At 44.4% G+C, this 23,532-nt stretch overlaps 1 protein-coding gene across 1 annotated transcript in view; it reads right to left on the bottom strand.

Moving 5' to 3' along the window:
- Positions 1-9,265: 9,265 nt before the first annotated feature.
- The window catches only part of LOC138293490 (voltage-gated potassium channel KCNC1-like), an 85,689-nt gene continuing 71,422 nt past the window's right edge, over positions 9,266-23,532 (bottom strand). The window contains exon 3 of the mRNA XM_069232729.1: positions 9,266-10,247. Within this exon, the coding sequence (XP_069088830.1) occupies positions 9,435-10,247 (813 nt within the window). The 3' untranslated portion in view covers positions 9,266-9,434. The remainder of the gene's footprint in view (positions 10,248-23,532) is intronic.

Here is a 23,532-nt window from a genome sequence, read left to right as displayed (position 1 = left end):
AATGACAAACATTTACTTAACTCCAATTCCCACACATTATTGCTTGAGCACCATATAATTTTATGAGTAAAACTAAATATCTGTGCAAATTTAGGCCCATATTTATACTCTGTTTGCGCCGCATTTGCATCATTTTTTTACGCAAAAGCAGCGCTAATTTACAAAATATAATTTAATTTTTTAAGTTTGTTCCGCTTTTGCGTCACAAAATGACGCAAATGCAGCGCTAAAAAAGAATAAATCAGGCCCTTGGTGGCCATTTCAATGGAAAATGTACTACCTGGAAATGTGCTACCACACCATGCTTTAGTAATGTATTTGAATCAGTGTGCTCCAAAATGCACCTTAGGCTCCTTAGCATTCTCCTGCTGAACGGGTGTGGCTCATTTGCTACATTTGTTCTTTGTGTGCAGGTGGATTTTTCAAAACCCAAATAACTTCAGTGATATAACACTGTTGGCAGCACCCACACTCTGAAAATATTTAAGCACCAATAGATGACAAAATGCGTTGAGCCTCTATAAACAGGAATACGTTTGGAAACAATACATTGTTTATTGAAGCACCTGTTACTTTGAGAAAGGATTACTCAGTTCCTTTAAAAAAATATGTTGCCAACTACAACAAGGGACCCAAATATGTTGTGGTACATTACCGTAGTTCACTGCTAATGCGAGTGCAAGGTGGATTCTGAACTTCGCTGCAGATCACAAATCGCATTGTTGCATAGTGTCTGGAAACTGCATCAGTGGACAGAAGGCATTAGCTACATCAACATAATATGATAATTATCTTCAATAACTTGAAATGACTGCTACCCTGGGTTGCAAATACTCCAATTAGACTGTTAAAAGAGTTCTCATTTATTTGGGCAATACAAGGAAAAAGGCACAGGCAGTACATGGATTGTCCAGCATCAATCAATTTTTTCAAGTTAAACTGAGACTGAAATGCAGGAGTGCTTATTCAAAGGCTAATAATTTGCCCTGTACCCCATTTTGGTAAGTACACAATGAGCCTGGAAGCTGTCTTTCTCAAAGAAATGTCTCTTATGTGTGTTAGATTGGAGTCTTCCAGTTTTCTGATCACACATTTCTACCATTGTTTAGCTTGATTCTAAATATTCCAAGTGCCGGCAAAACACAAGAAGATGAATAAGGTCAAAGAAGAAATAAACAAGGCCACAGAGTTTCCAGTTGTGAAAGCTGTGATTAAAAACTGTGGGGCCTATTTACAAGAATGTCATGCAGTGCAGCGCAGCAAGTCACCATGCTGTGCTGCACTTCATGACAGGGAAATGGCAGGAATGCTCCATATTAAAGCAATATGGTGCATTCCTGCCTTTTCCTCTGTGCTGGTGCCCTTTTGGCAGCCTACTGCCAATGTAGGCACCCTTCCACCATGGTGCAAGGGTGCCTGCGTTGCATGCAAAATTGTGTTTGTGCAAGAATGGACACCTTCCTGCAGAAAAACAATCCTGAGAGGCAGTCTGCAGCACATATGGAAAAAGGAAGTAACGAGGAGAAATAAAGATATTTCTTCTCGTTATACCCCACCTAAGAAGGGGTATCCTTATGGTGCATCCCCATACTTACCAGTTCTGGTAAATCTGGGAATGTGTAAAAAACCATGTGATTTGTGTGGGAACACCCACGTAAATCCCAATGAACACCTTCCCAGGGTGGAGTAAGGCATTGCAGCAATGTGTGTTGTGCTGCCTTACTTCCAATTCATGGAGCCACTGAAGATCATGCAAAGTGGCCTTGTGTGGCTTCACGTTTTGTGTTGCTCTAGCACCATTTTGTATGGTGCAAGAGTGATGCAAACTGGCTCATAAATAGGCCCCTATGTCTCCTGGTTCCACAGTTACCCACTAGACCACACCTGAGTGAGAGTAATTCCAATGTTGATGCTCCCAGTTTATCACCAGGAAAATGCCTCTGCCCAGAAATGTAACACAGTATATATTATCAGCATATTTTGGAAAGCTGATGAAGCCTGAATTATATGTGAAATATTAGTTCTATGGCTAAAACACTACACACTTTACTAAATTCAATGGTAGGAGTGGCAGTGTCTCCTAACACTTGTGGTGTGTGCCATCCTCCCCCCAGTGAATTGCCACATGTTGTGAGTCCTGTCAAGAAGTTGTCTTTTTAAGACTTTTTACTAGCAGGATTTAAGGGAGCCTTCTTCTATGTGCTCCCAATATTTGCAGATAAGGAGATAAAAGGAGATTGCATTACCACTAGTGCTGCAAGGCCGAAGGTACTTTTAAATTCCAACTGGAGAAGCAAGTAACATCCTTTCTACATATGACTGTCCAAGGATAGTGATAGGAAGCAGTCAAGAGTCTACACATGACTCTCCAAGGACAGTGATAGTAAGCAATCAGTGCTAACTCCAGGTGATGGTAGAGGGACTGGAATTCAGATCCAGTATGAGATCGATCAATCAATCAGTCAACTTTTAGAGCACGACTTGTCACCTGTGAGGTTAACCAGGCACTGACAGGATCCAGGGCCTCAGTTGAAGAGCTAGGTTTTCAGCATCTTTCAGAACTCCTGTAGAGTAGGGGAGGTCCTGACTTTGGCTGTGAGGTAGGGGAAGGGGCATCCTCTTTGTCTGTTGCATCATATCCAGGGGGTGTGGGTGGACGCAAGGGAGGCAGAGTGGAGGTATCTGACTGTGGTTGATGTAAGTGGATCTAGATTTGTGCAGGGCCTTGAATGCAGGGGTGGAGAACTTGAACTGGCATCTCTTCTGAACCAGGGGTCAGTGGAGTTTTTTTGAGGTGGAAGGTTATGTGGGTGCGACGAAGGAGATCCAGGATGAATCCTGATGCAGCATTCTGTATGGCCTGTAGTCTTTGAACCAGGTGGCCCTCGATTCCCACATTGAGGGCATCTCCATTGTCCAGTCAACTGCTGACGAGGGTTTGGGTGATGGTGCGTCTCACATTTTGGTAAGGCACCTGAAAATTTGACGTTCCATGCACAAGATTAAGAAACAGAAGAATGACACAGCATTGACCTGGGCCCTCATGGTGAGTTTGCTGTCCAGAATGATACAGAGGTTCCTTCCATGGTCAGCTGGGGTTGGAGTGGGCCTTAGTTCTGTGGGCCACCAGGATCCATCCCAGGGAAGGTTTTTTCTGCTGAATATCAAGACATTCATCTTATCTGAGTTGAACTTGAGGCATTTGTCCCTCATCCAGTTGGCGATGCTGGTCATGCATTAGTGGAAGTTGGAGAGGATGAATTGTGTGTCGTCGGAGTAGGATATAATGTTGAGTCCATGAGATCTGACTATGTTGATCAGGGGTGCCATGTAGATGTTGAAGAGGGTGGGGCTGAGTGATGAGTCTTTAGGGATTCCACAGATGATTGGTTTGGACTCAGAGGTGTGGGGTGGAAGTTGTACTCTGTGTTCTGTCGGTGAGTAAGGAGGCAATCCATCTGAGGGCGGCTCCTTTGATGCCTATGTCATACAGTTTGGTGATGAGTGTGTGATGGGATATGGTGTCGAAGGCCGCTGAGAGATCGAGGAGGATAAAGTTGCCTGTCTCTCCTTTGTCAAGGAGAGCCTGGATGTCATCTATGACCGCTATCGGGGCTGTCTCTGTGCTGTGGTTGCTGCTGAACCTGAATTGGGAGACATCCAGGTGGTGATTGTGTTCCAGGTAGATGGCAGCTTTGTGGTTGATGGCTTTTTTTATGACGTTAGATAGTAAAGGGAGCAGGGAGATGGGTCTGTAGTTGCTGAATTCATTGGGGACTGCTGAAGGTTTCTTCATTGGGGGTTTGACTTCTGTGTGCTTCCAGTCTTCTGGCAAGGTGGCACAATCCAGTGAGGTGTTGAATAGGGTGGGAAGTTCAAAGCCAATCCTCAATGCTCTTAGGCTGAAGATGTGATGGGGCATGGGTGGGATGGGGACCCTGAGTGGATGGATTTCATGATCGTGATGGTGCCCTGAGTGGGAGGGTAGTTCCAGGTGCTTAGCCTTGAGATTGTCGTGTGTATGGAGGTATGGCCGTTGAAAAAGTCTTCAGGCCTGAGTTGGGGGTTGAAATTTCTGTAGATTTTGGTGGCTTTGTCATGGAAGTAATTCATGAGGTTGTTGCACAGGTCTTGAGAGGGAGTGATGTTGTTTGTCATCACTGTGGGGTCGGTGAGTTCCTTGATGAACTCTTTTCACTGGAGGTTAGCTTTGAAGCATGATACCAGGGCTTTTTTCTTTGTCTCACATAGTTGGCAGCAGTATAGATTGAGTGCTGATTTGTAGATGGTTCTGTCGGCTGAATCTTTGTTGGTGCGCCCCCTTCTCTTGCGGTGCTTGTTGTGGGGCTTAGCTTTACTAAGGTCCTTGGTGTACCAACTGGCTTGCATGGTGGATCTTCTGTGTTTCTTCTTCTTGATGGGAATGACGCTCTTAGGCAGTCGGTGAGCCAGGTGTTGAACCTTCTAACGTCCTGGTTCACTTTGTTGTGGTGTTAGGGCGAGGTGAGGGTGTTGGCCCATTTGTTCTCTTAGGCCTTATTCCAGCTATGACAGGAGGTGTTGGATTGCATGGGGGCGGGGAGGGAGAGATATTGGGGTTGTGATGATTAAGTAGATGATGGAGTGTTCAGTCGGAGGTGTGGCTGCATTTGTTGCAGTCACTGGAGGTGAATATGGGGTCGAGCATATGTCCAGCAAGGTGTGTGGGGTAGTGTATGAGTTGGGTGATGCCCATATTGTTCAGGCTGACAAGGTTTGCGAAGTTAGGGTAAGCATGCTCTATAAACTGAGCCATATTTATCATTATTCCATGCAACACAGCATGACACCTTGCTGCTCTGCACTATGTGAAAAGAAGGTGGCATGAATGTGCCATATCTATCAAATTATGGAACATTCCTGCTCTCTGCCTGTGATGGTGCACAAACTGCTGCCTAGCCCCAACTCAAGAACCCTAACACCTTGGTGAAAGGGTGCCTGTGTTACAGGCAGGATTATTTTTCTGCAGGAACGGACACCTTTCTGTAACAAAAAAAACAATCCTCTAAGGCTTTTTCCTCTTTCAGAATGCAGCACAAGTAGTAAGAGGAAAAAAAGAAGAAAAAAAGATATTTCTCCTTGTTACACCTACCCTGGCAAGGCATAGCATTCTGACGCATTTCTAGGGCAGAGTAATGCAAAACAGTGACTTTTGCTGCTTTGCATTTCTCAAGATTTACCAAGCCACACAGACATATGCAAGGTGACCTTGCATGCATTGGTAGGTCTCACTATAGGTTTTGTGTTGCCCTTTGTCTCTTCTAAAGCAGGTGTTCTAATAAAATGTTAATGAATATTCATGTATTCTGATTAATGGATGCACATAGAAAATGTATTAATATAGAGAAAAATAATGCACACATTTGAAAATGTGTCCACGTGAGTGGCCGCCAATGTTCACAAAGTGTACTTATTAATATGAAACATGGAGCTTATGTTTGATTAATGTAGTGATATGTCATATTAAGGGTTATGCATGATGTGATAGCTTTATTAATTGTAGCCCTTAATTTAGCAGAGGTCTTGGCCTAGTTGCACAGCCTCATGTCAAGCTGTATTTCTGAACCAATTAATAAAATGTTTGCTTAGAGAATTAAATTGTAATTTTACACTGTGCTGACCAAATGTGCTTGTAGCTAAAAGTCTTTCTCATGAGAACCGCTTGCTAGAAGATGCTGTTCTTGTAAAATGTATAATTAAAAGTGTAATATGTGTAAGACTGACTGTCTCAGGAGAACAATAGAGACACTGACTAGAGTATAAGATGCAACAATATTGTTACCTGACGAGCCGGATGATGATGACATTACAAGAGAAGCCAATCAGCGACATGTGAACCTAGCACTAGTAGAAATTATAGATTTGATATACTAGTTTTATTGGACAAAGTGTGAACATGCGATCCCTTGAACAATAGGGACTTGGGAAGTAATTTTAGGAAATCTAACTTAGCTGGACTGCACAAAGAGGAGATTCGCCATTCTCCCATTCTTCTCGAGGGCTTACCTCTATTCTTTCGAATTGCTTAAAGACTTTGCATTTCCTGAACTTTGATGCTGAATCCTGATGCCTTGCTGACCAAACAAAGACTATCATAGCTTGCCAATCAAACTGAGGAGAAGTATACTGTTCCGCATGTGTTTTGTTATGCCTATTTGCTTTTTCTTTCTAGGTACCAACCACACTGTTTTGATAGAGCCACAGTTAGATGTTTTCTAAATTTGTGCTGACTAAATTGTTTTGCATGAAGCCCAATATGGTAATGCTAATTTTGTGTTGGATGAGGCTCCTCACTAATGAAAATCTGCTTTAGGGAGTAATATTCAATGTCTTTCCGTTGCTGAATAAATGTATGTGATATTGTTTGTGCAATTTTGCTTGTTATTAATTTGCACTGTAACCTTAGAATGTGTAGTGGTTCAAGCTTTGATTAGATTACATTTCTTTTCCAGATTTGGACAGCCAGCGGTGTTTCTGTATGCTTACCATTTGATTTTGAGATTATTTTACGTGACATTAGCATTGTTTTTATAGGGAAATAAATATTCTAGCTTTTACTAAAGGGTGTGGCTATTCATGACTGAAAGGTCATGGTGTGTGATAATTACTGACTCCAATTGTTTACTAATGCTATTGATTATCATTGATTATTGATGTTACTGATTGGTTATTGATTATTGATCTGCATGTACTGGATCTATGGTGGGAACATCTTAAATGCGAGTCAAAAGGTTCATCCACCTATTTGCGCCCCCTTTCTAAATTTACTTATTAAGGTCTGATGCGCTAACACCCCCCGTGTGGCGCAAGGTAGATGGAAAAAACCTTGATAAATATGCCCCTCAATGTCCAGTCAGAGGTATAGTGTTTAGAGAGACTAGGGACCTAAGTTACAGAAGGGTACTACTGTATAAACTCCCCAAAAATGTGCTATGTGTCTCCGAGTTCCCCAGATAAATGTCTTCTGGCAAGTCTGTGTGTGTAAGGTGTCCTCTGAAGTTATACTGTAAGGCTGGAAATCGTAGGGTGTTTGTAAGACAAGAATAAGAATGCATAATGTGGGTTTGTATGCAACACAGGGTGCAGCTCAGCCTAACCCTCTGGAAAAGCCAAGGGATTGAAGAAGGAGGGATGAGAGAAGGAAATGGATGGTCAAGACCTGAGAGGAAAATGGTGGTAAGAAGACTGGAGGAAGTAAAAGGATAGAATGTTTCAGTGGAGAGTATAAAGGAAAGATATCAAGGGAGGAGAGAAAGGTGCAGAGGAGTATGAGAGCAATGCCAGCGGGGTGAGAGGACGGAGAAGAACAGAGGACATTAAAGAAGAATGCAGGCAGGATATGATAGAATGGAGACATACGAAGTGAATGGTAAAATGAGAACAGTTGAAAGGAAGAAATAATAGGAGAAGGCATGGGCAGACGCAAACAAGGTACAAGGATTTAGGCCCATAATTATACTTTTTTAGCACCACATTTGCGTCATTTTTTGACGCAAAAGCAGCGCAAACTTCCAAAATACGATTGTATTTTGTAAGTTTGAGCCGATTTTGTCTTTGCTGTTTGCTCCTGATTAAGGGCTTGCGAGTAATATGCAAACTGCAACCGTTTTTTCCCTCCAAGATTTTCCTAGGTAATACCTGGAGAAATCTGCACAAGGAAAAGGCATGTTTCTGAGTTTTGCAGCTTGGGATGAGGATACATGTAGTGCTAGATATTTTCCCATGTTTCAACCGGCCAACCTTGTCTTGGAGAAGTAATACTGCACCCAGGAAATACTGCACCCTGCTGTTTCAGTTTTTACCATCCAGGATATTAGCTCCCTAAATATTGGGCCACTCTGAACCGTAGCCTGAGTGGCAAATACAATGAATGGGTAGTCAGGTATGTTGCACTGAAGCAGAAGTGTAGAAGTACAGCAGCCATTCTGGCATGGTTGTCTGGTGATATGGAGGGGGCTAAATGCAGAGGAAATGACTGAGGGTGCACATCGAGATCTAAGTGCTGAGGTCAGCAATCACTCGAAACGCTAGTGGGCTGCTTATGAGGCAGGGATCAGGAAAGCAGGCATCCATCCTTTGAGAACTGCTCATTAGTGTCCTGATCAGTGGCAGGCCGAAAAAGGAAACTCTTTGTGAGTAGTTAGCATCTCCCATGCACTGAATGCTACCCTGCAGCTTGTTTGCAACTGCATTAGTGCACTCATGCATGTAGTGACCACTGCTCAACTTCATTACAACAGCCGGGTCAGTAAGGGAGGCCAATACCTCAAAAATGTTGAATGGGGTGTACTTCTGACTGTACAACGTCATAAGCATGCTTGCTGAATTTGAAATGGATGTAGTAGCATCTCAAGATTTGCAGTTTTGGGGTGCTTCCCAAACATATGGTAACCGATGCCCAGCACTGTATTTTAAACTATGCCTGTAATCCAGTGATCAGGAATGTAAACAGAGCAGCAGCAGAGGATAGAAGCTATAAGCTATCACAGGATGAGTTGTGGCAGATCACATATTGCTTACATGTTTTTAGGTCTGGTTAGAGGCAGCTTCAGGTTATTGCTTAAAAGTATGTCATCCAAATAAAGTAAACAGAGGGGGGAGTGGCCAGCAGCTTTTTTAGTATGCCTAATGAGTTTTTTCTTTGAAGAATATTGCTAGCGCACAACCAAGACTGCTGAGGCACAGCCCAGATTCCTGGTAGACAGCAAAGACCTCAAGAGCATAGAAGAGGCTGCAGGAGCACAGGAGAGATTGCGAGAGCACAGCAGAGTCTGATGGGTCACAGCACAGACCGCGTGAACACAGCAGAAAGCACAGACTGCAGGATCATGGCCCAGACTGCAGAAGCACATCAAAGACTTCAGAAGCCCTGTGCAGAATACAAGTGGACTGAAGAAACTGCAAGTGCACAGGAGGAGCTAATCATAGAACAGACTTCAGAAGGATTCATGAGCACAGCAGTAGTGAAGGAAAGATTTAGAGAACCAAAGAGAGAGGGAAGTCAGCAGCATCTATTTCTGAGCACTACAACAGTCCTCTTTTTCCCCTCTTTTTCTGCTAAGCCTTTTATTTCCCCAGGTTCTGCCTTTAAATTTTCTTTTCCTCTTTTTTCCTCCTCTACCCCTCAGGCCTCTATTTATTCCTGTTTTACTATCTTTGCAATTGTCTGGCTAGAAGCAGTTTTAGACGGCTGTCAGAGTTCATTGAATATGAAAACAGGCATTAGTAAAGTCAAGACGTCAGGCTTTAATGCACTAACATGTGCAGGAAATATTTGTGGATCTCCGTCTCTAGATGTGTTAGCACATTAGAGAAAGACCTACTGGCTTTGCTAATATTTGTTACATATAAATTGTAGTCATCTCTATAGTAGATTTCCATTTAGCTCGGTTATACTATTTATTTCTGCTAAGTTTAAGCTTCTCATGTGCGATTGCAATAGTGTAATAGTGCTGAAACTTGACCATCAAGATTGGAATTGGTATCACAATTGTTAAGATGCCCGCCATTGATGTCAAGGCTGCCACCGCCTTCCCAAAGTGGGTCATTGGAATCACGTCTCCGTAGCCCACAGTAGTGAGGGTCACCATTGCCCACCAGAAGGCCGTGTAGATGTCTAAAAACTGGAGGTCCTCATAGACGTAATGGTCTGTAGCGTAATACTCTGCATAAAACATTAGTGTAGAAAAAAAGATAGTTTCAAAAGTCAAAACAAGCATCAAAATAAGGATCTCCTTAACAATGGATCTAAGTGAACCCAATAGGACCCTGATGATCAAACTGTCTTTGAAAAGCATGAAGAATTTAAGTAATCTGAAGATGTAACTTATACGCATGAATCCGAGAACTATCCATAGAATAGCTATAACGTTATGCGTTCCTGCAGCAGAAAACTCAATGAATACTGGAAAAATGGAGATAATATCTATAATGTTCAGGATACTTTTCATAAACTTCTTCTTGTCTGGACAAAAGGTGAAGCGCAAGCAGAGTTCAACAATGAACCAGATGACACAGAAGAGCTCCACGAAAAGCAGTGGGGTGGTGCGGGTGAGTAGTAGCTGCACCCAGATGCTGGTGGAAGCATTGGAAAGGTGACTTATTGTGGACCGTGTGACATTAGCCTCGTAAATAAACTGATCTCTTGTCTCTGCGAAGAATGTCATGATTGCTCCAATGGTGATGAGTAGGGAGACCAGCATCATGCACTGAAAAAAGAAACATGAGATTATTTTATTTTATTTTGTTATATTTTATTAGTAAGCTTTCAAATATTTCACAAGCAATATCTGTATAAATCATAAACACCAGTCATCACACAATGGAAAACACATTGTTGAACAATAGAAGGAATCCAAAAGACAAGTTGTTAGGTCTTTTGTGAAACTCATCTACCACTTGTCTATTACTGTGGAAAACAGAGATGGGTATTACCATTTTGAGGTATGTCAAAAAGTGGCTGCTGCTTGGTTTTTGTTATAGTCCATTTTACAATTTTCATCACTAATTTAGCATGAATTTGAGAGTCATGAAGCTCCATAGAAATGACAACTGCAGCATTGAAATGAATAGTAATACTCAAATTAATGTCCCTAACTTTAACCATGGCCACATTGAGCTCTAGATGATGCTAATGCAACTCCTACTGATTGATGTAATCATATTTGCTAATGTAGGTGATCGCAGAGGGCTGCAGCATCATGAGAGCTCCGGTGCTATCTAGACCTAAGTTCTCGCTTTTTTGCTACCCAAAATAAAATAAAACAAAAGTTGGGAGCAGAGCCTTTAGAGATACTGTGAGCCTTTGGAGAAGGCAGCCACAACAGAAGAGCATTGCCTGAATCATACCATGAAAAATCAAGAGAGCTCCCTTGCAGAAATTCAGATGTACCACTAAACAAAGAACTGGCTAGTTTTAGAACAGCTCTCATATTTTTGCTATGCTGAACTTCCAGGAGTCAAAAAACCAATGCTTTGTTAATTAACCTTTACCAGAATAATCCATCATGGGCTAGAACCTGTTTACAGATCTATGCTTGCAAATGGCAAAACCTGCCATCAATAAGAATAAAGTCAGTTTTACATCCAATACTCAATGCATCTCAGTGCTTGACACGCACACATACTACTGTTTACTCCCTGCATACTAGTTAACGCATATGGCGAGCCACTCAGTCATCCTAACTAACATGAGGGGATAGAATACCACCCTATGGTTCAGTAAACTGACAGGATAGGGCTAGATTAACACAATTTTCATATACTGATGAAACCTGTTCAAAAAAAGGACTACAAAGATGGCTGCCAGCTGATCAAGCTCCTGATCCAAAGTCCAGCTTTTCATCCTTTTCTCAGACCGGGACACTTGTGATCTTATTCAATGGTGGCAGGAGGCAGCTCAGAGCCCGGGCGCCATGGTGGTGAATCTGCTTCAGTGCTTTGAGCACCTGTCACTTAGCATCACGTCTCCTTCTACTAATTTGTCAGGTTCGGGTTCTGCGTTTTCCAGCCCTTTGTATGCTGACAGGAATGTCAGTACTTTGCCTGCTTTGTTTTTTTCCTCCATATGAATGACTCCCTCTTGCTTCTCAAGCAATGGCCATGCCCTTCAAACATCCTTGATTTTCTCTTCTGAGGACTTTTGCCCCCCGCATTACCTTATTTGTCGCCTGTTTATTGATTTTGTTGGGGCTACCAACTAGTTTGAGACAAGTATCATCTTTTGCAATTAATTTGCTCTAGAAGCTTTGGTTTGGGTGTACAGTCTTCAGCACAGCATTTTTCTTCTTTCTGCCTTTCTGGCAACTGTGCTTTTCTTCTCTACACTTACACTACCTTCATTATGGCCAAGGGAGGTGGTTCTCCGTTGAAAAACGGCTCCAGCACCACTGCTACCTCCATTTCACATAAAGAGAACACTTGAGGCAGTTATAAAAGGCTTAAAAAAGACCCTACATCTCTTGGGAAATCTCCCCTCCCAATCACCATCGAGGACCTAATGTATGATCTCAAAATGCTACAACCCTTCATAATGAAAACTAACACCACCCTCCAACATAAAGAGGACAAATGGGCTTCTCTTGAATTTAGGGTTTCTGATATAGAACTCAATATTGCACAGACTCTGGATATACCTTCAAAAGTAGATGCACTGGTCTAGAAACCTGACTCTCTCAAAGGCAAACTGATGATTTAGTAAATTGAAACAGGCGCAATAGTCTCCATGTTTATGGCATACCGGAGGGAACCGAGGAGGGTGATATGATCACCTTTCTGCACATCAATTTACCTAAAATTGTGGGTCTCACTGACAACACTACCCTTAACATCCAAAGAGCCCATAGTCTTGGACCCAAACCTTCAGGCTCAAATTTCTCTTCCAAATCTATAGGAATTACTCTCCTTTTTCTTCAATAAATATACCTCATGCAAGTTCTCGCCGCTTTCCAGCAAAGGGAACAAGTGATTTGGTCAGGGCACGAGATCTTCCTCTCACAGGATGTTTCCCATGCCACTGCTGCTCAACAAAAATAATTCTCGGGTCTGCACCCCTCACTGCGTGCAGCAAATGCTACATATGGCCTTCTCCATCCTTGTATCTTAAAGGTCACCTTCAAGGATAAAACTACCTCTTACAATTCTCCAGCCTAACTGAAAGTCTTCATTTGCCAGCACAAAAGAGAAGCTATGGACACTGGCGACTCATGAACTCCCACTTACACATTATCTTTTTTTGCCTGTGGTTCATTATTTTCACTGGAGTAATTTTATTGCATTGATGCTCTCACTAGCATTTTTAAATTCTCTCACCCCCATGTCCCTTGTCTGTCATTACTGACGTTCATGATAGTGAATGTGATTCATTATTGTTCAGATGTTGTTTCATCTTCCCTTCCTGATTGTTTATCCCACACTTCCCTCTTCAAATAGGTAAGTCCCCGTTTTATGTTTAAACATTTACCATATTGTGCATTTCAGTTTTTGTACACATCTCCTCTTTTCAGTAACCATTCTGTCCTTATCTTCGGTCATTTTCTTTTCTAGTTACACTCATATCAGACTGGCTGTTCAGGATCCCATAGTGCTCCTCTGTGCTTCCTCTTTAATTTCTTCCTCCTCTTGAATTTTTTCTCTAAGGTACATGTCTTTCCGACTCTTCACCAAACTCCTCTTTTTATTTTTTTCTGGGTTCTCTCTAGACCCATTCCACGGCCTCCTTTTGTCTTTTCCTTTTTTGTTGTCCCTCTTTTTTTCAATAAATTGTTATTTCCCTGTCTTGTTTGGTCAAATTTACTGGTATGACGTTTTACCTTCGTGCACTTTCCATACTTGAAGAGTTTGCTCTTTTATATTCTGTCCTACAATATTCTAATGAATACATTTAGAATTGTTTCTTGGAATGTTAAAGGCCTTCAGAGTCGACAAAGAGTTCTTATTCACCTTTCCAAACTCTCTTGTCATGTTGCATTGTTACAAGAAAACCATCTTTTTGAAAAAAATATTAATTTGCTAAAGTAAAGTTGGGTCGGTTGTGTTTAGTGTTCACCTGCTGTTCACCACAAAAATGGTGCTATTATTTTATTTCACAAAAGTTTATGTTTTAATGTTTTAAAGCAAGGAATTGATGCTGGTGGTAGATGGCTTCATGTAGATACAACAATTAATGGGTGCCCTTATTCATTTTTTAATGTTACGGTCCTAATGGGGTTGACACACTTTTGGGACTCACTTTCAACTAAAGTATTGCCATTTATGAATGTCAGCTTCATCATGGGTGGTGACTACAGCCAACTGTTGGATCCCTTTCTAGAAAGAAATTCTGCATTCAAATACATTCTGAACAACATGCAAAAGGCCTTCCGTAGAACAATTTCTGATAGAGGTTTAGTTGCCACCTGGTGCATTTTCAATTCTGATCTTTTAGAATATTCCTCTCACAAAATAGATTATATTTTTTTTAGACAAAAATCTCACACAATCTTTGATCCGCGCTGAAATGTGACCCATTCTCATCTCTGATCATGCCCCAGTGGAAACTAACTATTCCCTAGTTTAGAATGTAAGTTGACCAATTCATTGCTGATTTTTTTGACTCTGACATTACTCCTGATGTCAATTTCCACCATGTTTGGGATTCTGTCAAGGCAGCTGCACAAAGCTATATTATTATGTTTCCCAAAAACAGGCTTCTGCCATGGAATCTTCCAGTCTCCTGTAATAAATTAAAAATCTAGAACAGTGGTTTCCAACCTGTGGTCTGAGGACCACTGAGGGTCCGCAACTCCTTAGAAAATGAAATAATAATAACAGAATAGGTCCCCAGCTTTCAGTAATGACTCAATGGGGGGTGCCTGGATTCGAATTAGGATTCAGTGGTGGTCCCTGGGGTCCAGTAATGATAAAGAGGGGTCCACAGAAGTCAAAAGGCTGGGAAACACTGATCTAGAATACAAATACTATACTTCTTCTCACAAAGATGTTTTAGAGCAACTTATCCAGGCCAAACTCTGATTTAGTAAAACTTCCATTAACAATTCCAGTAGCGTCATTTTTAAAATCAACACTAAGTAATACTATGTATCCAATAAGGCTGGTAAGCTTTTAGCTAATTATTTAAAAGTTGAAAAACAAAAGTCTAAAATTTAAGTCATTCATGATGCCTCTGGTAATCAACTACTTAAAGAACAAGAGATTATGATTCGTTTTACCATATTCCTCTCCAGGTTATACACTGAAGACACACCTTCTACTCCTGATTCTCTAGATTATTTTTTTACACAACATCCCCAAATTACAAGCTCCACAAATTGACTTTTCTTCACTGGAGGCAGATATCTCCTGTGCTGAGATCCGCATGGCCATTTCCAGACTCCCAAAGTACAAAGCACCAGGTCCTGATAGATTTACAGTCAAATTCTATTACAAATTTTCTAATTCTCTGGCACCCAAGATTGTATTACTATTGTAGCATCTTCTTGTTTCCAATACAATGGTTGGTTCCTTTACGGAGAGTAGATTATGTCTAGTTCCAAAGAAAGACAAGGATTTGACTGAGTGCAAAATTACAGACCTATCTCTCTTAATAGTACAAAATGTTCTCAAAGATCTTAGAGCTTCATGCTAATGAGTTAATCCCTGTTCTAGTTGGTAATCAACAATTGGGTTTTATAACAGGTCTCAACATCTCAAACAATACCCAAACCTTCCTAAATATTATTCTTGGTGCTTCTAGAATCAAAACTCATATAGTGCTGTTCACCTTGGGTGCTGAAAAAGCTTTTGAATGTGTAAACTGGGAATCTATGTTTCATACCCTCCAATGGCCTGGCTTTGGCCCCTGACTCACAAAGTATGTCAAGCCACTCTATGCCTCCATATCCACTTCTGTTTTTCACTAATGGCCTCTAATTTCACTATTTTCCCCTTATAAGAGGAACCCAACAAGGTTGCTTCTTATTGTTTCTACTCTTCATTCTTTCTTTGGAACCATCTCCGGAAACTTTAAGAAGATCCTAGACCTTAATTGGCTGCACTCATAGACAGATCAATGTTAAATTTATTGATTACATGGATGATATTTTACTTTATGTCTCCAATCCTCATACTTCTCTTCCTGAGTTTCTTCGTCTGTTGCCTCACTATTCCTTGGTTTCTGGATACTGATTACACATAGAAAAATCCAAATTAATGCATCTTAACAAATTCTGCCTCAAAAACATGGTCAAGGACATAGTTTTTTGTGGAATCCCTCTAAGATAAATGTTTAGGTATTATGGGCTATCCTTCCATTAAAGATACCATTATTGTTAATATGGAAGCTCTAAAACATTAAGCCCCTCATTCCTACCGACCGCCGCCCGCCAAGCAGGAACCGCCATTTGGCCGCTCCGCGGTCAAAAGACCGCGGAGGCCATTCTGGCTTTCCCACTGGGCCGGCGGGCGCCCGCCCAGCGAGAAAGGCCCTGCAACAATGAAGCCAGCTCCGAATGGAGCCGGCGGAGTTGCAGGGGTGCGACGGGTGCAGTTGCACCCGTCGCGATTTTCACTGTCTGCAATGCAGACAGTGAAAATCTTTCTGGGGCCCTGTTCTAAGAACCGGCCTGACATACTAATGTGTCTAGGAGATGGGGACTGACTCCTGAGCTCCTGGAGCAAACATGACAGCCTTGAACAGGGCACAAAGTGAAATGTTTACGAAGGGCTGATAAAATGTGCAGGGTGAACAACTCTCGGCATGATTTAGATATTGGTAGATTAGTTACTCTGTCACAACGGTGACTGATATCTCGACTGCAAAAATCGAAATCCCATAGGAAACATTGGGATTTAGAGTTCGATGGATGAGATATCCGTCATCGTTGTGATGGAGTGACCCGTCAGCCAACATCTAAATCCGGTTCTATGTCTTGTCAGAATGAAGCAGCTGATTCAAATATAAAAAGAATGAGCTAAAGACTGGCTGTGCTAAAAAATATGAAATACATAAAAATATGTATCAGTATAAAAGGCACAGGCGAGGGGCCTAATGCTAAAATAAGGGTGTCCAACCCAGGCACAAAGGAGAACCAGCAACATATCTGCAGATGCTTCCTCTTTGGTTACCACAAACTTTCTTCCGATCCATTGATTGTTTATTATCCAAGTTCTTATGGAATAATTGACTGGCTCAGATTTCCCTATTTAAACTTAAGAAACCTAAAACTAATGATGGTGTCAACTTTCCTAACTTTACTCAATATAATTCTGCCTTCACCCTCAAACACATATGGTCTTCTTTAGCAACTTCAATTTCTTCTTACCCACCGCTCTGGCGTTCCATTGAGCTTTCTCTAATTTCTCCTTTTTCATTCCTTCAGTTTTCCCTTATATCCCAGAAGTCTAAATCTATGTCTTCCCCTTTAGTAATTCACACAAGCCATATTGCTAAAAAGTTCATTTACCAGGTCTAAACACCTTCTCAATGAGTTCCTAATTTCTTCGACCTAAATACGCTCTCCTCTTAGACATCATTCAAATTGTCATAGATCCTTTCTCTGTGCCGTCTCACAGTTTTTACGACCCGTTAACACCCCTTGATTTTTCCACTGATGTCAAAGCTTTTTTATATACAAACAGCTCTCCATTCGAAACCCAGATAGAACTAAAACTAAAACTGAACAATCATGGGAACATTATCTACAGTCCACCCTCTCCATTTCTTCATGGAACAAACTATTGCACAAAATACATCATATGTCATGTTCTGCCAGCACCACTCAAACTTTGTTTTTCTTTCATAATAGGTTATTTTTAACTCTTTGTTCTTTATTTAAAATGAAACCTTTGAATAATAATACTTGCTGGACCTTCAATGTCTCTCATGGGGACCATCTTCATATGTTTTTTCATGGTCCATTGGTCTCCTCCTTTTGGAAACACATATGGCGCAAACGGTACCATTTATTATCTATTTTGATTCCTTGTAACATTGTCCCCATCTCTCTTGGTGGGAGTTGGAACATATGGTCTGGAGAGAAGCTTAAGGGCATGTTTGTGGATCTCTTTCTGGTGGTAGCCTTTCGGGTCATTACCTCCAATTGGAAACATTTTAACAATATTTCTTTCCTCACATGGTGGAATTTGATCTGTCATAACCACAGATTGGATACTCCATACACACTCTCACTACGGGTTGCCATTAAGAGGGATTTGTTATGGTTGCCTTTGACTTCTTACCTATCAAACCCTAATATTAGAACTGTTGAAGTTTCCAAACCTCCATGAATGTCTTATATTTCACTTCATATCATTTTTTAATCTCTGTAAACCCTAATATTAGAACCTCCATCTCTGTATATTACCCAGTGTGCACCCCTTCTTTCTTCAATTCATTTGCCACTCCCTTTCCTCATTTATTTCTTTGTATCTTTATAGGCACTTAAAAATTCTATATAGTTCTCCCTCAAAAAATATGAAATCACACAAAATACTATTAGTTTTACAATGCAACTTATTTTTATTGTCAGTTTTAGGGATATGTCTTATTCTGCGCCAGATTTATATTTATATTTTGTGCTCAGGTTGATTTTTTCTTTTACATACATTGGCATTGTTACAGCTACATGTCTCATCTTTATTTACAGGTTAATATTATGCTTGGTTTCACTAAGTAATTTCTTAAGAAAGTATTTTAAACTTTAGAAAAAAACAAATAAGCCCACACAGTCCAAAACTGTGCCCAAAAACCTGTCTGACCACCCACAATGAATACAAAGACCTAGAGGACAATACTTTGAATGCTGCCAAGAGAAACAACAATTAATCACCTTTACCAATTAAATACCCCTGACTCAACTAGCACCAATTGAGTAGCAGACCTCATGCAGCACATAGGTGGTCATTACAACCCTGGCGGTCGAGGTTAAAGGGGCGGTAAGACCGCCAACACGCCGGCGGTAAAAAATTTGGAATCACGACGTGGCGGAAACCGCCAACAAAGACAGCCACTTTAACACTCCGACTGCCACGGCGGTACAAACAAACAGCGCGGTGGTCACCGCCAACAGACAGGCGGGAGACAATGTACCACCCACACTATTATGACAGGCCAATCCACCACCTTTTCCGAGGCGGATTCACCGCAGATAAAAACACGGCGGAAACAGGAATCCCGAAGGAAAAACGCTCACCTCTACACACTCCACGAAGAACGAGGACGCCATGGAACCAGAGCTTCACATTATTACAGCCCTCATCTTCTTGCTCCTCTACCAGGAGCACAAACGCCGGCGGCGAAGACCACGGTGAGTACTGCACCTACGACACAGGGGAGGGGGGAGGAAAAAAACAGGGACACACACACGCAACACCCCCACCCACACCCTCACCCACTACAACACACACACTAATGCGTATCAATACATCACAGTTACACCCCCCAAACCCTCCGGGAGAATGCAAACACAATAGAAAATGAGTGTAACCATTGTAATATATTAAAAGCAAGTAGGCCGAAATAGATATATATACCTTGTACATAATACATACCAAGCATAGTAGTCCAGGTAGTGTTCTAAGAAAGTCCGTCAAACACCGGGACCACACGGTATGGGCGAGGCCCACACAAGATCCCCGACCATCACGGAGAGAACACTGCAGGGGCATCAGACAGCAACTAAACAGGCACCTCAGAGGGAGGGAAAGGGGGGCACCTCAGCCGCTTGAGTGCACGTCGACAAATCCACGAGGGGGCCACATGCCCACTGTTCAATCCTGGGGAGTGCAAAGCCACAGACTCTCAAGTCTCTACAGTGGGAGGGCTGCCCACTGTTCAATCCTAGGGAGTGCAAAGCCACAGTCTCTCAAGTCTCTACAGTGGGTGGGTTGCCCACTGTTCAATCCTGGGGAGTGCAAAGCCACAGTCTCTCAAGTCTCTACAGTGGGTGGGCTGTCCACTGTTCCATCCAGGGGAGTGCAAAGCCACAGTCTCTCAAGTCTTTACAGTGGGTGGTTTGCCCACTGTTCAATCCAGTGGAGTGCAAAGCCACAGTCTCTCAAGTGGATGCTTTCTCAACTGGTTCTGGAGGGGGCATGGTGCCCAGAGTGCTTCATTCTGCTAAGGACAGAGGGAGTGGATGGATCTCTCCACTGGTTCTGGAGGGGGCATGGTCCCCAGAGTGCTTCATCCTGCTAAGGACAGAGGTCGTGGATGTCTCTCTCCACTGGTTCTGGAGGGGGCATGGTGCCCAGAGTGCTTCATCCTGCTAAGGACAGAGGTCGTGGATGTATCTCTCCTCTGGTTCTGGAGGGGGCATGGTGCCCAGAGTGCTTCATCCTGCTAAGGACAGAGGATGTGGATGTATCTCTCCACTGGTTCTGGAGGGGGCATGGTGCCCAGAGTGCATCATTCACCCCGTGGCGGACTCAGTTGCGTCAGTGCCCTTGCCGCTCATGGGCCAGCGGAGTTTGAGACAGCGGTGCCCTGTTCAGTGGTGCTTGAGATGGCGGTGCCATGTTCAGCGGTGCTTGAGACGGCGGTGCCCTGTTCAGCGGTGCTTGAGACGGCAGTGCCCTGTGCAGCGGTGCTTGAGACGGCGGTGCCCTGTGCAGCGGTGCATGAGACGGCGGTGCCTTGTGCAGCGGTGCTTCAGACGGCGGTGCCCTGTTCAGCGGTGCTTGAGACAGCGGTGCCCCGTGCAGCGGTGCTTGAGACGGCGGTGCCATGTGCAGCGGTGCTTGAGATGGCGGTCTCCATTGCAGGGTCTCAGCTACTGGCGGTCCTTCATGGCCCAACGGGGTTTTGCTGGCGGTCCTTCATGGCCCAACGGGGCTTTTGCTGGCGGTCCTTCATGTTGGATGGGTGTGTGCCTGCATTTGTGTATCTTGGGAGGGGCGTCACAGACACACAGGGAGAGGACACAGGGGATGTGTGAATGGTAGTGGGGTTGGAGACTGCACGTGAGCGGGGTGTGGTGGTGGGTGTGCTGGTGATGGACGTAGTGGCTGAGGATGTAGTGCATGCAGGTGTGAGTGGAGACGTCACTGGAAGGGAGGAGGGAGACGAGCAGGAGGGGGACAAGGTGGAGGCAGTGGATGTTGGTGTGTCTGCATGTGTGTGATGCTTGCGTGAATGCCTGTGGGATGTGTGGTGCTTATGTTTGCCTGAACAACCCTTGGGTGTTGACGTGTGTGCATGTTGGTATGTAGGTGTGCTTGGGATGGGCTGAGGTAGAGGGGATTGGGTCTGGGTGGAGGAAGTTGGAGAGGGGAGGCTAGAGACGGGGACAATGGCTGCCATCAGTGCTGAGGCCAGAGTCTGAAAAGCTCGGTGAAGGGCCGTCTGACCAGAATGAATACCCTCCAGGAATGCATTAGTTTGTTGCAACTGCCTCTCTACGCCCTGGATGGCATTCAAAATGGTAGACTGCCCAACAGTGAGGGACCTGAGGAGGTTAATGGCCTCCTCACTGAGGGTGACTGGGGCAGGGCCTGAGGTGCCTGGGGCGAAGGTGATGCCACCCCTCCTGGGTGAGCGGGCACGGGGCAAAGCCTGAGGGGCTGCTGGGAGGACGGTGCTGGTAGGGGGGGGTGGCGGCTGTACCTGTAGATGCGGGGGGCACGGATGTTGCCACCACCACAAGGGAGCTCCCATCAGAGGACGAGTCCGTGTCGCTGGTCACAGCTCCTGTCCCCGCCGTGGAGCTCCCCTAGCCCTCCGTCCCACTGGTGAATTCAGACTCCGTAGTGTCGCCCTCCAGTGCCATGTGGGATGCAGCTCCCTCCTGTTCCGGTGCCACTGTTCCTCTGCCTGATGATGCTAATGCGCACAAGAACAGGGAGACCACAATAAGGGGGGGAAGACAGAAGAGAGACATGGTGAGTGCATGCATTACCACTACCGTTGGCGGACACGACAGAAACAGAAGACCCCTGCACTACGCGGCACTCTTGGGCTCCACTGTTCAATTCCTGGGAAATGGCCTACAAGGCTATGGACGACATCTGCACACATAGATGACACAGGGGCATGATAGGTGCACTTGGCACTCTACAGAGGTGGGGTGGGGTGCCACATGGCCTGCCTTACGGAGGGGCCTTGCCTACGGAACTCGCCCTGGCCTAGGAAAACCCACAGCCCACCTCCCCAACCAGACAAATCCACTGCGCGCAAAGTCAGCAGAATGAGAGTGTACTCACCCCCTTGTGTCTGCTGTGATGCCCTCAAGCGCCCATCCAACTCCGGGTACGCCACCGCCAGGATCCGGAACATCAGGGGGGTCATGGTGCGACGGGCACCCCTCCCACGTAGGGAGGCCATCCCCAGCTGAGCCTCCGCCGTCTTCTTGCTCCAGCGGCGAATGTCCTCCCATCTTTTACGGTAGTGGGTGCTCCATCTGTGGTAGACCCCCAGGGTCTGTACATACTTGGAGATGGCACGCCAAATATCTTTTTTCTGGTGGGCGCTGCCCTACATGAAATGTACAGGGGAAAAAGAGTAGTTATTACCAACTGCACCGTCAAAGTGATTGGCCCACATCCCTACCCTTGACCATGATGCACATGCACTCACCGTCGTTTCATGCACGCCTCCATCTCCCCCCCCCATCTTTCATCCACCCCACTCCACACAGTCATAGCCCATACAGCATGCTCACAGTGTATTTACCTGTTTGTCTGGAGGACCGTAGAGTAGCGTGTACTGGGGGAGGACCCCATCCACGAGCTTCTCCAACTCCTCCGATGTGAAGGCAGGGGCCCTTTCCCCAGACACTCGAGCCATTTTCTCTTCCAGACCGAGGTCACAGCAGCACTTGCAGTGTAGGTCCTCTACTGTCGAAGATCAGGTATCGAGTGATTGAACAGATAGAAAATGGCGGTCACGTCCGCAGCAGTGCGTACCGTCACCGCCGGCGCACATCGTCAGTGGCTCCTGGGACCCATAGGGGCCAATATTAACCAAAGCAGCATTGCGCTGCGGTCTTCGACCGCCTACCGCGACGGTGTACAACCCCAGCGCAGTTACCTCACATCCCATTGTCCCACTTTAGAGGTCAGGCAGCCGCCATTTCAGGGGCTCACATGGCTTCATTTCCAACTGCGTCACACATACCTAGGCCTAGACTCAACACACATACAGGCCACCTTTTGTGTAAACTGTGGGTACGTACCTCTGAGTTGTTTGACTCTGTGCTCGCTGTTGTCCTTCATAGGCACCGTCCGCTGGGATATGTGAGGAGATGGCGGCATCCTCCGGTGTACCGACCGTTGGTGGACCTGTCGACAATGGAGGAGCAACATGTCATAATCACATACAGGCTTGACCATATCACAATCCAGGAACTGTGTACCCAGTTGGAGCCAGACCTGATGTCAGCAATCCGCCATCCCACAGGAATCCCCCTTCAAGTGCAGGTGCTGTCAGTGCTCCATTTCCTAGCAAGTGGGTCATTTCAAACAACAGTGGCCATAGCATCAGGGATGTCCCAGTCTATGTTTTCCAACGTATTGTCCAGAGTGTTGATGCCCTTCTGAAACACATGCAGAGCTACATCGTGTTCCCTCAGGTGGAGGATTTGCCTACAGTGAAAGGTGATTTCTATGCCCTTGGACATATCCCCAACATTATAGGTGCCATTGATGGGACACAGGTGGCTTTGGTCCCCCCCCCCACAGGAGTGAACAGGTGTACAGAAACCGGAAGAGTTATTATTTTATGAATGTACAGATGGTATGTTTGGCAGACCAGTACATCTCCCATGTGAATGCCAAGTTCCCTGGCTCAGTGCATGACGCCTACATCCTGCGGAATAGCAGCATCCCTTATGTGATGGGTCAACTCCAGAGGCACCGTGTGTATTAGGTGAGCACCTGGAAGCAAGACAGTGGGAATGGTTGTCTTGGTCTGGGGTTACCATACAGGTTAGTATGTGTCTAATACTTGTCCCTCGCCATTTGCAGGTGACTCTGGTTACCCCAACCTGTCATGGCTACTGACGCCAGTGAGGAATCCCAGGA

The sequence above is a fragment of the Pleurodeles waltl genome, chromosome 4_2, assembly GCF_031143425.1.
Source record: "Pleurodeles waltl isolate 20211129_DDA chromosome 4_2, aPleWal1.hap1.20221129, whole genome shotgun sequence".
In the NCBI taxonomy this organism is placed as follows: domain Eukaryota; kingdom Metazoa; phylum Chordata; class Amphibia; order Caudata; family Salamandridae; genus Pleurodeles; species Pleurodeles waltl.
Note: the sequence above shows the minus strand (reverse complement) of the source record. Positions and strands in the feature narration are given on the sequence as shown.